Consider the following 15,515-nt stretch of genomic DNA (forward strand, 5'->3'; position numbering starts at 1 on the left):
AAAAACATAAAATGTGGGAGAAGAGGAGTAAAAGAATAGGGCTTTTAATAAGAGGTCAAACTTAAGAGACCATCAACTTAATATAGATTTTTATTTACATAGCTTGTTATATGTGAACCTCATGGTAATCACAAGCCAGAAACCTATAATAAATACACAAATAATTAAGAGAAAGGAATCCAAAAATATTACTAAAGAAAGCCATCAAATCACAAGAGACAAGAGAAAATGAAAGGAGCAGAGAAGAACTACTAAAACACTCAAAAAAGTTGTAACAAAATGGCAATAACTACATACTTATCAATAGCTACTTTAAATGTCATTGGACTAAATGTTCCAATCAAAAGACATAGAGGGGCTTAATGGATTAAAAAAAAAAAAAAAAAAAAAAACCAGACCCTTGGGGCTGGCCCCGTGGCCGAGTGGTTAAGTCTGTGCGCTCCGCTGCAGGCGGCCCAGTGTTTCGTTGGTTCGAATCCTGGGCACGGACATGGCACTGCTCATCAAACCACGCTGAGGCAGCATCCCACATGCTACAACTAGAAGGACCCACAACGAAGAATATACAACTATGTACTGGGGGGCTTTGGGGAGAAAAAGGAAAAAATAAAATCTTTAAAAAAAAAAAAAAACCAGACCCATATATATGCTGCATACAAGAGACACACTTCCGACCTAAAGACACTCACAAACTGAAAGTGAAGGGAAGGAAAAAGATACTCCATACAAATGGCAATGAAAAGAAAGACAGAGTTGCAATACTATATCAGACGAAATAGACTTTAAAACAAAGACTGTAACAAGAGACAAAGGGCACTACATAATGATAAAGGGAACAATCCAACAAGAGGATATAACACTTGTAAATATATATGCACCCAACATAGGAGCACCTAAATATATAAAGCAACTATTAACAGACATAAAAGGAGAAATAGACAGTAACATAATTATAATAAGGGACTTTAACACTCTACTTACACCAATGGATAGATCATCCAAACAGAAGATCAACAAGGAAACCTTGGCCTTAAATGACACATTCAACCAAATGGACATAGTAGTTATATACTGAACATTCCATCCAAAACCCACAGAATACACATTCTTTTTGAATGAACATGGAACATTCTCCAGGATAGATCACACATTAGGCCACAAAACAAGTCTCAATTAATTTAAAAAGATGGAAATAATACCAAGCATCTTTTCTGACCACAACAATGTGAAACTAGAAATCCGCTACAAAAAGATTTTTGTTTGTTTTTAACTCTGCACAGGACACACTGTTTTTCTAATCTGAGGGCTCATGTCTTTGATTCCAGAAAATTTTCATCCATTTTATCTTTGAACGTTCCTCTTATTTTTCCCTTTATTTTCTTTATTATAAAATGCTTATTAGTCATGCGCTGGACACCCCTATTCTATCTTACATGTCGTTTAACCTCGCTTCAATATTTTTTCATCTTGTTCTGTCTTTGCACTAAATTTTATATTGTTTCTCCAGATATATTTCTATTTTATTAATTTTCTTTTCAGCTGTATCTAATGTGATATAAAATTTATCCATTAATTTTTAATCCCAACTATTATTAATCCCTTTAAATGTCTATAAGTTCTAATGGGTAATTTACCTATTAGTCTTCCTTTTCCTTGTCTCCTGTTTTAACTAGCTTATATTACTTCTTTAATACTTTAGATATATATTTTATAATCAGTCATAATTTTTATCATCTTCGGTTCTTGAGATTGCTAATAGTCCCATCTTTTTGGTCTGCTGATTCTGTTTTATGGTGGGCCTTTGATTATAAGCTTAGCTGCTAGGAGGAATATTTCTTTTTAATTCTGTTGCTTTTTGCCCTGAATTCTGGACATATCTCTATAGAATTGTTTGTATGTTCTTTGTGGGGATCCAGGATAATAGTAGTAACAAGAGGAGAAAGAGAAGGAGGACAATGATGATGATGATGAAGAACAGGAGGAGGAAGATTGCCAGCAATAAGTAACATTTGTTGAACCGTTACAATTTTCTAGGCATTGTTCTATGATCTTATATTAATAAATTTAATCCTCACAATAACCTTATTTAGACAGGCACTATTATTATCTCCATTTCTATGGATGAAAATACTGAGAGAAGGAAAAGTTTAAATAGATTGTGCAAGGTCACATGGCTATGACAGAGTCAGAATTCAAACCCAAGTTTGGCTCCAGAATGAATGTACTAACTGCAATGATATTGTGCTTAGACACATTGCTATGCAGGGAAAAGAAATTCAGATCCCGCTCCTGTGTCCTGTATCTGATGTGTGCTACATATGCTTAAGTTTTTCATTTTCTGTGGAGGATATGTAATTTTTAACTCAGAGATTGGGCGAAGAATACACATCCTTTCTTTTCCTTGGGGTAGTTGGTGAAGTTTTTCTAATCTCTATTTCTAGCACTAAACAGTCCTGTGAAGCCTCTGGATTCAAGCAGAGATATGAAATCCAGCTTTGCATCCTGTCAAGCACCAAGTCCAGGTCACTGGGTTATTAAAACACCGCTTTGGACTGCTGGGTTTCTGACATACCACTCACAGTTCTGGCTTTAGTTTCCCTTTTCTTTTTTTTTCTTTCTTTTTTTTTTTTGAGGAAGATTAGCCCTGAGCTAACGTCTGCTGCCAATCCTCCTCTTTTTGCTGAGGAAGACTGGCGCCGAGCTAACATCCGTGCCCATCTTCCTCTACTTTATATATGGGACTCCTGCCACAGCATGGCTTGCCAAGCAGCGCCAGGTCCACACCCAGGATCTGAATCGGTGAACCCTGGGCCGTCAAAGCAGAACATGCAAACTTAACTGCTGCACCACTGGGCTAGACCCTCCCTTTGCATTTTTTTTTTCTTTAAGATTTTATTTTTTTCCTTTTTCTCTCCAAAGCTCCCTGGTATATAGTTGTATAATCTTAGTTATGGGTCCTTCTAGTTGTGGCATATGGGATGCTGCCTCAGCATGGCCTGATGAGCAGCGCCATGTCCATGCCCAGGATTCGAACCAGTGAAACCCTGGGTCACTGCAGCAGAGTGCACGAACTTAACCACTCAGCCACCGGGCTGGCCCCTCCCTTTTCATTTTTAACACCTGAGAGTGTGCCTTCCTTTCTCTTTGTGTCTTCCACTGATTCTTGCTTTCTTTCCTTTATCTTTTTTTCTCCTTATTTAAAGTTTGGTTATATAACTGAACTTCTATTTTAGATATATTTTACACACCATTTCAATGTGCTTCTAGCTGGAGATCAGGCACTTCATTATTCATATTGGGTCAAATTTGGGGGAAATCCTCAGGTTTAAATGAGGGAAATGACCCTGAAAATAAAAATAAATCAGAGTAAAGAAGTCAAGAAAGAGGAATACAAAGAAACACAAGAAACAATGATAAGAAGTGAAACAAGTAAAATATATTTAATCTAAATAATTTTTGATATTGTAGTTGTGAATTTTAATGCAATTGTAAGAAAAGCAGAGTGAAAATGACTTCTAGAATAAGGTATATAGGGTCTGAAACAACAATAACAACAACCAAATTAAGAAAAATCCAAACTATATTCCAGGTGATTTTGAAAAAACTTAGAATTTTTGTTTGGACCATTGACCTATTATTGATACAAAATTGTAACAGTGTTTATGACCTTCTACCCTCCCCCCTACTATAAGACGTTTAGAACATCTTTATTACCTTTGCTTTGGCCATTTCTAATGTAAAAGACATGTAATATTTCACTGTTGACTATTTTTAAAAATAGAACTAATTACCAAGGAGAGAAATCTATGTATATAGTATCATGGCTTTAAATGTTTTTAAAAAAATTATCCCCCTTTTCTCCAGAACATCTCTCAGCTTTATGATTATTAACATCTGTGGATTGGGAGCCATGTCAAATATTTGAGATTTCCCAATTCATGGACTTTGGTTTCCTGTTTTGCCATTTACTTTGGCAGGTCAAGAAATGTTTGCAACTCTTTACAGAGAGACATAGACTATGCAATGGGAATTGAATAAATTTCAGGGTCTTTTCCTAGGTTTCATGCATAAAAATTGACCTGAATCTTTGTATATGTTTTTAGTCCTTAGCAATTCACTTACTTTTTGTTTGTTCATTTGCCTTATGAAATCCTGCATCTGCTATGAACAGAGTGAGAGAAAGGAATTTGTTTAGAATTCTTCATTTGTCCAACTTAGGTGTTTCTGCAAGGCAGATTGTGGATTGCTTAGCTTTATTAGGCAAAAAAAAAAAAAAAAAAAAAAATCAGCTCCAGCGTGTTCTGCCCCTTTGGTCTAAATTAGCCAAGTATATCATTGACAGTTGCGTTTAGGCATTAGTAGTGAAATAAAAAAAGGAAAACACAGCTAAAGATTCCTCATACAGATTAACTCTTTGCTTGGTTATTATTTTTACTCATTTACTGCTCTTCCCCCATCTCGGTCTCATCCTGTCTGAAGGGCTAGTTTCGTTTTCCTTGTTTACCATTGTTCCCCTTATCCCTGGAGTTGAAAGGCCAAGTCACAAACACAGGGCTTGTTTTATTCCCAACCAGCCACGGAGCAGTCATTTTCCTGCAGAATAATTGGCTTCGGGGAAAAAAAGACAGAAAACAAAACAAGGTCATCATGTGCAGCCTGGTCTGACTACATCCCTTTTCAGAAACCAGCCTGGGTCAGAGCAGTTGGGAATAGTTACCCACTTAAGGAATAAATGAAGAAGTGCAATAAAGAAATTTTAATTGTTGCGTTAGACGAAAGGAGAACTGTGCTCTGACAGTGCTTCCAGGGTCCTTTTTGTAATTTTCCTAACAGTAAGTAAAGCTCTGTTTTGTTGTGCTATGCCAAATATGTGGATGGACACTGCTAAAATAAATTTACTTTTCAGATGTTTCCAAATATTTATGTTTTATAGTGAAATTTAAAAATTTTTTCCCAACCATCTTTTATTGTGTAGATACAATGACAGAATATAGAAAAATAGAAAAATTTACTTCTGTGCTAGCTGAGCAAGAATTATCTGAGTATTTGATATGCAAATCTAAGATAACTAATTTTGATTTTATAAAATCTGAAAAAAATTGTCTCCATTGGTTTATGTGCAAACATTCAGGCAAAATTACTTTCCTATGTGATTTCTTTCTTCCTTGTCTTTTTTTTCTCTAAACTTACTTTGTAGTTTGTCTTCTCAGTTATTCAGGGACTTCTGAATAATTTGAGATAAATAATTTTGTTCTTCCTGTGTCTCAGACTCAACTTTCAAGTTTGAATCTGGATTGTTATCTCACAGCCTAACTCTTGATATAAGTTGTTTCGTCCAATCTGGAAGGTAAATACTATAAAAAAACATTTCATTGGGGTTACATCTAATGGACATAATGAACTATTCAGATGAATCTAAGTAGTCAGAATTTTGATGCTAATTTGATTAGCACTGGGAGTTCTCATTAAATGCAAAAAACAAGAAATTATTAATTGGATGAGATACAATTCAGTTACTCTATTCACATAGGTGAATGTTTTTATAAAAGGTCAAAAATATGAAGTATCTTAAAAGTTCTGGAATCTACTGTTATTTTTTCTGTTGTAATATTCCATGTTATTGTAAGATTGTGAAAAAAGCCATTCTACCTCCCCACCATTACCCACTCTCCCAAATAGCTTACAGGGAGTATATTTGATGTAAAAATCTTAAAATCGTGAACTATTGAAATAATACTTTAAATCCATTTTTTTGCAGTTCTTAAAGATAGGAAATAGTTTCCCTAAAAAGATGTTCAAAGTTTTCCTTATTACACTCATTTTTCTAGTTAATTCTCCACCATGTTTACTTTCTCCTCGTTTATTTAATGAACAGGCTAAATGCATATGAAACGGAAAAGTGTGTATCAACAAACTCAAGCACTTCTGTGCAAAAATTTTCTTAAGAAATGGAGGATGAAAAGAGAGAGCGCATGGGTACGTTTGAAAGTTTGTTTCTTCTGCGGTTAGCACTATTCTATTTCATTGCCTACTGATTCTCTTATTTTGTATTTTAAGTTGCAGAATGAATTTATTGATTTTGAGGTCATCTCTAGTTGTAACTGTTGAATTGAGAGACTCATAACAGTTCTGAAAAATAACAAAATTGTAAAGAGTAAAAATATTAACTCATATTTTTAAAAAAAGAAGATTAAGTGAAAGTTTAATTATATGTAACTTACAGCAACTGTTAAAGTTTCTATAATTTACGCATAATATATTTATAGTCAAGAAATAATATAAGTAGTGCTGAGCAGAAATGGAGGAATTTTGATTTTGGGGGACTTATATTCAAGGCCATGAATTTTCTACACAGAGATTACTTCCAGGAATTATGACCAAGTAACAGGACTGATTGTCAGTTTGAATTAGGTAGGTGGGCTGTCTACAGGTAATAGCCCCAAATCTTACTGGCTTAACACAGCAAAGATTTATTTTTCACTCTTTTCACAGTTTGAATAAGGTTGGCAGTGAAAGTGAAGTGGGTTAGAAGGTGAAGGAATGTTCTCCACACAGTTATTCAGGGACCCAGCCTTCCTCTAGAAATTCTGCCATCCCCCAAGGCCTTGGAGACCGCCACTGGATCCTCTGCATTCAGTCAGAAGATCAGGAAGTAGAACAACTGAGATGGAGAGAATATAGAAAATTGTGCAAGGTTCCATGAGCCAGGACTTGAAGTGGCACATATCACTTCTGCCCACGTCCCACTGGTCAGAACTCAATCACTTGGTCTCACTTAATTTCCAGACTGGGAATGTAGTCTACCATTGTGGCAAGCGGGAAGAGATTACTGCTATCAGTGAAACAGTCTCTACCACTCAGTTCCTTTTCATTTTCTTTGATTTCCAACACAAGGATATGACAACTGACAAAAGTGTTGCTATTTGCCACCATGAACTCTATCTGAGATTCTCTGTTTCTTATAGGCTCTAGAGTCAGATGTCTGTGCATATGGAGATTGTCATCCTGTTAGTCATCCTGTTAGTTTCTACGGTAGCTCCTGCAGCAGCTCTTGATTTAACGAAAAAGTTTACTTCTAGTATTGGAGAATAATATATGTGGCAGCTATCTCAGTTCATATCTTTCATTGGGTTCCCTTTGCTCTGAAGAGTGGAGAGCGAAGAGAATCCAACTGTCTGGCAAAATTAGAGTTTGTCCTCAACAGTTCTCTGGTGTTGACTGAGCTCTTAAGGGAATACAATCTAATTTTTTTTTCTGTGTTATAGGAATGGGGATTCCCAATACTTCTAGGACTGTATATGGGCCTATTTTCAAATTTAAAAGAAAATAGGCATTTTCCTGAAATGCCTCCTCAGGATCTTGGAAGGGTAGATAAATTTAATAGCTCTTCAATCATTGTTGTGTATACACCGATCTCCAATATAACTCAGCAGATAATGAATAAAACGGCACTTGCTCCCTTTTTGAAAGGTAGGTGTACTGATGGCAAAAAAAGAATTACTGATATTATTTTATATCTTTTTGATAAGATGTATACATGTTTAATTGGAAGTTACAGTGATCCATTATGCTAATTATTTAGGTATCAAGATATCATACAAATTTGGTTAGTGTTTTTTTTTTTTCTCTCAAAACAATTAGCTTTTCAAACCCTTTCAGCTTGATGGGGGTCCAATTTAGGCAGGCCTACGTTTCTATTGGAATTTAACTAAAACTATAGGTTCGTAATTTTGGATTTGCAGAATAGTGCCTAAGAGGAATATGCCATTGGTGGATGTGGGTGTTTTTAACATGGAAACACATGATTAAGATTTATAACTCAGGCAAAAACATGATAACAGAAGAAATTCAGTTATGGATATTAAACAATAATTTCAGAACTATGAAAAGTAAAAATGGATAATCTAAAGATATTCTGTCTGTGTTTAGTGTAATTTGTAAACATCTTTAAAGGCCTCCATTCTAAATGAGGTCGCTATGTAACTGAGATAAACAAAGCGTGTATTTCACTCATGGGTAAGTTGGATGTGGTCTGACTATCTACTTTTGATTCCTCAATTTCTAACAGGTGAAATTGCTGTGTATTAAAAATAGAGTCACTTTGTGATTCCTGCATAAGGCAAAGATCATATGAGTTTCCTTTGCTTCAGTAACTCTGATTTCTTATGTGCACCAATTATCTTATGCATACATATCCTGGCATAATCTTTTTATGTACCTAAAACTTGCCCCAATGCCTGTCTTTAATAAAAGGAAACACTTATGCATGTCTCCTGCTTCTACAACCTAAAACATTAAAATAAAATTTCCCTTCTTGCCTTTGGGATAAGTTTAATTTAAATGGAAAATGATTTTAATTCCAATGAAAATATATGAGGACACAGTTATATCACATTCTGTTTTGGTGAAATGCTTCAACAATGTTCCATGTCTATTTTTACATTGTAATTCACAGGAAGAAGAGTCATTGGGGCACCAAATCCAAAACATATTGATGAACTACTTTTAGACAATTTCCCATATGTAGTGGGAGTCATCTTTAATGACACTTTCTCTTATAAGTTAAAATTTATTCAGGGATATGCCATTCCATTTTTGAAGGAAGAAGTTTTCTCAGGTAAATTTCCATATAAAATATCATTATGGCATTTTTCATGTTTTTAACATAAGGAACAGGTCAGGATGGGCAACAGAGATGCTTTCAATGGCACATGAGAAAATAAAACACATTTTATTGCTGAACCCATTCCAAGATCAGTCATATCTTCCCGCTAGAGGATGATGCTCAAAAAATCATAAAGTCATCCAACATATACATAGTGAGCTCACAGGTGTATGCTGTGAAGGATGCAGAAGGTGATCATGACTGATAGGTCCCAATCTCAGGTGAGGATTCCAGTCTAGCAGGAAGGACAGATATTGAACAGTTAATGACAAGGGCAAGGAAAGAGGCTTGGGGGGACTTAGACCAGGGGTTCCTAATAAGCTGTGGGATTAGAGAAGTCCTAAGTGGGGATGTGATGTTTAAACTAACATCAGAGAGAATAGCACATGTGAGATGCTCAAGGCACTGGGTTTCAGACAGAAGAAAGGCCAGTGTGAAGGACCCGATGTGAAAAGGGGCTTCTTTTGATATATATGGAAGAAGAGCAGTAAAACTGAATAGAGAACACGAAAAGGAATGTGATGAGAAAATGAGGCCAAAGGCACTCAAGGGCTAGATCCCGTGGCATCCTGTAAACCTAGGGTGATGGAGAGCCATTAGGTACTTTAATCAGGGCAGGGCCTAAGGGGGCACTCTGCATATATAGCCCAGAGAATGGATTGCAGAGGAGTCAGTCATGCCACGAAATGTACTAGTGAGCTGATGGTGACTTACACCAGAGTGGAGGCAGCTGAGAAGGAGAGAGGCGAAGGGATTTGAGGACCCGTTAGGAAACAGAATTGATGTGACTGATAGCATTGGTTCTTTTCCATTCATTCACTTCGTCTATTGTGTGTCTCGCAGTGTTCTTGACCTTGAGGATCGAAGTGAACAAAATACAGAACCTGCTTGCACGAATCATTCTAAGCAGGGACCGGGCATAGGAGAAAAACAATGTACTCTGCCAGGTGGTGATAAAGCAACAAAATAAAATAAAACAAGGGTAGAAGATAGAGATGAAAGAGCTATTTTAGATATTTTTATTTATGATGGCCAGGCAAGACCTCTATGATAATCTTACTTTTGAAAAGAGATCAGGATGGAGGGAAGGAGTGAGCCAGGTATCCATCTGGAGGGAGAGCATTTGAGCACAAAAAAGTTTTAGCAGTGGAGTGTTTGGCATTTTGGGCACAGCAAGGAGTTCAGTATGATTGGAACAGAATGTTTTCTTTCATCTTCTTTTCAATTTTCAAGACTTCCTATGCATGCTATGGTCTCCATGAATAAAATTGTCTTGTTAAGAACTTTCATTGGCTTCTTTTTTCTAAGTGGTTAAAAGTTCTGACTACTGGAACCTTGTCTATACTATTTCCTCTTGGATTCTTGTTTCTTATTCTCCAATTACTCTCATCTCATAATGTTGGTTATGCTTTTCTTTGTGCTCACAGCTCATTGCTGGGATACACGTTACGGGTTTTCATGTTCACTGGCCAAATACTGGAATAGAGGATTCGTGACTTTACAAGCTGCAATTAATGCTGCTATTATAGAAGTAAGAAAAGTTCTAATAATGTAAACTAATTCCAGAAGCATCAAGACTTTGGTGAAAGATGAAAAATACTCAGGTTTTCATATGTTTATATAATGAAGCAGGTATAGAAATGCTGAAACTGGATTTAGGCAAAGGAACACATTGCTTTTCCTTTTTAGCTTTAAAGTTTCCACTAGTTACAGAATGACAGGAAGTTGCAAAAACAATGTACAGGGAGATCTGTGTGCCCTTCACCCAATTTCTCCTAATGCTAATATCTTGCATAACCATTGAACAATATTAAAACCAGGAAGTTGACATTGGTACAATCCCCGTAGCTTATTGATTTCACGTTTCTCTACTTTAAATAATGATTTTGTTTGTTTGAACCCTTCTTTAGATCACGACAAATCACTCTGTGATGGAGGAATTGATGTCAGTTACTGCTATAAATATGAAGACATTACCTTTTATTTCTAAAAACATCCTTCAAAATGAGATGTTTATTTTCTGCTGCTTGCTTTACTTCTCGCCATTTATATATTTTTTATCATTCAGTGTTACAAAAGAGAGAAAAAAGAGTAAGGATTTAATGAAAATGATGGGTCTACAAGATTCAGCATTCTGGTGAGTGACCGATTCAAGTAATACAAATGAATAAGAAAAATTAAGAAGCAGTGAAAAAGCATTGTTGTTTCAGAACATTATGATTGAAACCTGATATGCTGGCTACGTTTTTCCTTTGTTCTGACTTTTTGATTTAGTCTTTGTTAAATTCTTCCATGCAAAATAGTGGTTATGATTTGCCGAGCATTTTTTCTGTGCCATGAGTATGTTAAGCCAATGCTGTGACAGAGGAGCTGTTAAGAACAAAGTGAATAAAAGAATTGCTCAAAGTCAAATGGATGATGAGTGCCAGAGTTGGGACGCCAAACCAGATGCCATGAATCCGCCCACAGTTATCACGTGATTTCTTGAGATTTCCTCATGTTGAAGAAAATATAATCCTATAATGACTAGCTTGTATTCAGAGGTTTAGTCACCAGCGCTATATTTTTTGGAGCAACTGAATACCATACATTGAAGTTAAATAAGATAGGCTACATAATGTTCCCAGCATATACACATAGGATGGCACGTAGCACGAGCTTAATAAGAGCGTTTGCTTCATATATTGACATACTTATATCTTACCTCACTCCAGAAATGATTTAAAGTGATTTTGAAATATATGTCTCTATATATACATACACACATGTATATGTATGTATCTATGTGTGTATTTGTTATAATAAAAACAAATAATTGAGGAATAGAAACAAAGACCTAACAAAATAATAAATAAGCTTAGCAGATAACAATGCAAATCATACAAACTCTAAGCCTCCAGGAGGCCAAAGCAGAGAATTCTGCAATATAATCAGGTGTAATATCTATACTAAAAAAAAGGAAAAAAGGAAAAATAATTTGTTTATTTTAACCCCAAAAGAAATCTCACATTTTTTGATATTGAATCCTGGGAGGTATTTCTCTGTATACTCCCCATATCAAGAAAACACTCTTTATAAATGTGGAACTATGTGGAATGGATGAGGAACAATTGTTGAATAATTCTTTGCAAGTCACATGTTTCCTGAAGTAAAATTATGGGCTAAGAAATTCTAACTTTTTTTAAAGTATATTTTATTAACAGAGAGAGTTCTAATTCGAATACACATCAATTGTAAAATAGATAAAAGAGGAAACTGTCTTGAAATAAAAAAAGAAAGGAAAAGAGTGTTTTGCAGTGGAACTTTGGGAAATGGAAAGGAATGGATGGAGTGTGTTAGGAGGGAAGCGAGAGGGGATCTGTGTAAAAAGCATTGTCTTTCAGTTCAGGGCATGTCCGGTGGGACAGCATCCCTGCAGTCGCCTGAGACTAGGTAGGCACAAGTCAACTCTAGGTCAAAATCAGAAAGATATTGGATATTTAGATGTCGATTCACTCTCAGGATAAATGCTTCTTAGTATACATGTGACCTAAAACTTAGCAAAATGAATTTATGTGTATATTCTTAAGACTCAGAAGGAAAAACTTTCTAGAACATTTTTGTTAAGTGCAGGGTGTCTATCAGAAATAAATTTTATGACAGGCTTTTTTTTACTAATGTAATAAATGTGAATGTAATCAGTATTTATTCTTCAAGTGTGATGTCTGAATTGCTTTGTATTTATCGTGAAGGTTTTCCTAGGTTTATTAACGTTTCCCCAGATCCCCTCAGCTCTTTGCAACCAGTTCCTTTTTCTAGGTAATGTTTTAATTTCCTTCATTTGTAATTCCCTTACCCTAAGGTTTTTCAATTCCTACCTACAGTAGTTCCCATCTATACTCAGGAAGTGGATTCTGCGGAATGTGGTATGCTTTCTCAAAAATGCTGATGTTTCTAACACAGCCTGAATCATTGTAATGACATAAAATTTGAAAAGAAATCAAATAAGCGGTAAACACGTTCTACTGGGACATATCGATGCAAGTTCCTGACTTCGGCACGTTTGCTGTTCTCCTCAGCTGTTGAATTCTTATTTAGTTAGGCAGCTCTATGTAGAGGGAAGAGCTTTGCACTGAGTGAAGGCCTGCAGCAGCATCCTAGCTTTGTTATTGATTTGCTTTGTCGACCTTGAATAGGCCCATTAATCAGCAATAGAGACCACGATTTACTCATCTGTAAAATGAGAAACTTGGACTAAAATACTGTGCAGGCTTGTCAGATCTAAAATTGAATACTACTTCTTAATAACCACCTCACAAAAATGTGGCTACCAGCACATCTAAAGCAAAACAATGTGAACTACTTAAGGGCGTACCATAATTTATATCAGTTTAAATAAAGAAAGCATGAATAGAAATAGCAAGAATGGAATGGGCTTAGTGCAGTTATGAAATGTCAATTTCCTACTACTCAAGAGGGTGGAGGTGCTGCTGGCTGGGATCCTCAAGAATGGTCAGCTTCCATGGTTACTTGATGGATCAGCAGCTGTTAAGTTTCCTTCCAGTTCTACAATTAGAACACTGACAATTTACAATAAAGCTGAAGATTTAAAAAAATGTTTTATTTCCTTTAATTCAGCAATTTTACCCTGGAGAAGTTTTTATTCATTTTACCAAGCGAGACAAGTACAAGAATGTTCTTAGCAACATTGCATTAGAAATAAAAACTGGAAACAACCTAAATATCCATAGGCAGGAGAACATTGGGATATATTCATACCACAAAATATTATACAGCAGTGTATGCTATTGTATGTACTGATTTATAAAGGCAAGTTGTGAAAGAATACATACAAGATGATACTATTGATACAATGTCCATACTACTTATACAATCTGTGAATACAGAGCTGATACCTAGCTAGTAGACACCTGCACAGCCATGCCAGTGTAATATTAGTAATATTTTAGTTATTAATCTAGGTGGCAGGTACAAAGGTAATCCTTGTACTATTCTTTAGACAATTTTTGCATGTTTTAAATATTTCTTCTTATGAAATAAGTTAAAATAATTGAAATAACTTTTTGTCTTTATTTAGGCTTTCTTGGGGTTTGATCTATGCTGGCTTCATCTTCATTATTTCCATAATGATTACAACTATCATAACATCTGCCCAAATCATAGTCATGACAGGCTTCATGGTCATATTTACACTCTTTTTCTTATATGGCTTATCTTTGGTAAGTTCATACATTTATTACCACTTTCTCTGCTTTAGATCTTAATTATATGTAGCAAAAATTAGATGTCTCAGCAGGCTGCTGCAGTCACTTCTTTCATATCCATTTTGTGTGTGTGTGTGTGTATGTGTGTATGTGTGTGTTTGCTTGAGAAAATCTCTACGGGTATGTGAAAATGATGTAACCCAAATAAAATTGGACCTCTTTTTGGCATACCGGTCTGAATTAATGAAATGATGGATCAAAACAATTATCTTGACTCTCAAAATTTCAAAGTCCTTTCTGGAGGATTAATGAGGATGCTCTTGAGGGGGTAGACCCATCTTTTTTTCCCCAAAGGTCACTCATCGCATGATAGCTTTTCACAATATCTCTTCTCCCTCTAATACCCCACCTTGCGCTTACTTCCTACACCACTCTCCTCCTCTGAACCAAAGCTTCTAATTTCTTCCACCTTTCAGGGTGTTTCTGCAGAGGGTATGTAGATATATTATATTATTAATTAAATTGGTTAATATATTAATTTAGTTTCTTTCAATCTTTCTAGTTGTGCATTTCTATCCTTTCCTCGGCTCTTCACTCAGCTTTTTCCACCATTTCCTCATAACAGAAGCCCAGCATTTGAGAGTGTAAATAAGGATCCTCTTTGCAAAGGGTTTGAGAGAAGGACTGAGCATAATTACGCCTTAATATTTTCATCACTGTCTCATCGATAAATATTTATGTTATGATATAGAGATCCTTATTTTATTGTGCTGCCAATGATTCTCGGAGAATTAAACCTATGTCACAGCTAGTTGTCTTCTCTCTCTTTCAGATAGCTTTAGCATTCCTGATGAGTGTGTTGTTAAAGAAAACTGTCCTCACCAATTTGGTTGTGTTTCTCCTCACTCTCTTTTGGGGGTGTATGGGATTCACTACATTTTATAGACAAATTCCTTCATCTTTGGAGTGGATTTTGAGTATTTTTAGCCCCTTTGCCTTCACTGCTGGACTGACTCAGGTAAGAGCATAGTTAATTGGTTTATTTATTCACTTATTTTTTGAGGAAAATTAGCCCTGAGCTAACATCTGCTGCCAATCCTCCTCTTTTTGTTGAGGAAGATTGGCCCTGAGCTAACATCGGTGCCCATCCTCCTCTACTTTATATGTGGGACACCTGCCACAGCATGGCTTAATAAGCAGTGTGTAGATCTGTGCCCGGGATCCGAATTGGCAAACCCCTGGCCACCAAAGCAGAGCAGGCAAACTTAAACGTTATGCCACTGGGCCAGCCTGGATTCATTAATTTTTGAACTTTCAAAAAGAATTTGATACTTCATTACTGCTCATAATCAACACTATTTTAGCTTAAGAGGTTTTGTTCTAAACAATTCTACTGTGAAGCTAAATTTGAAAATATTATTACATTGTAGAAAAATGTTTATCTCCCAAGGAGACTTGAACAAGAAAATCTTGAATAAGGCAGATTTTCATATCTCTGATGTATTTTCATTTTGAAATATTTTCTCCAGTTTTTTTCTATATGCAAAATTTACCTTTCTTTTTACTTCATATAATGAAAGCATTCTCTTAATTTATTAAAAATTGTTGTATAAACCTCTTTTTGAAACCTCAAATATGAAAAGCTT

The 15,515-nt window shown here is 35.6% G+C and overlaps 1 protein-coding gene across 2 annotated transcripts in view; it reads left to right on the top strand.

The window, feature by feature from the left end:
* Positions 1 to 4,399: 4,399 nt before the first annotated feature.
* The window catches only part of ABCA6 (ATP binding cassette subfamily A member 6), a 64,012-nt gene continuing 52,896 nt past the window's right edge, over positions 4,400 to 15,515 (top strand). Inside the window, exons 1-9 of one of the 2 annotated variants that reach the window (XM_005597238.4) lie at positions 4,400 to 4,832; positions 5,269 to 5,347; positions 5,876 to 5,976; positions 7,266 to 7,470; positions 8,456 to 8,617; positions 10,093 to 10,196; positions 10,576 to 10,802; positions 13,743 to 13,884; positions 14,702 to 14,887. In XM_005597238.4, coding sequence (XP_005597295.1) covers positions 5,881 to 5,976; positions 7,266 to 7,470; positions 8,456 to 8,617; positions 10,093 to 10,196; positions 10,576 to 10,802; positions 13,743 to 13,884; positions 14,702 to 14,887 — 1,122 coding nt within the window. In that variant the 5' untranslated portion in view covers positions 4,400 to 4,832; positions 5,269 to 5,347; positions 5,876 to 5,880. Of the gene's footprint in view, positions 4,833 to 5,268; positions 5,348 to 5,875; positions 5,977 to 6,492; positions 7,471 to 8,455; positions 8,618 to 10,092; positions 10,197 to 10,575; positions 10,803 to 13,742; positions 13,885 to 14,701; positions 14,888 to 15,515 lie in introns of both variants that reach the window. The other variant, XM_023652146.2, reaches the window with a different exon arrangement.

The sequence above is a fragment of the Equus caballus genome, chromosome 11, assembly GCF_041296265.1.
Source record: "Equus caballus isolate H_3958 breed thoroughbred chromosome 11, TB-T2T, whole genome shotgun sequence".
NCBI classification, from domain to species: domain Eukaryota; kingdom Metazoa; phylum Chordata; class Mammalia; order Perissodactyla; family Equidae; genus Equus; species Equus caballus.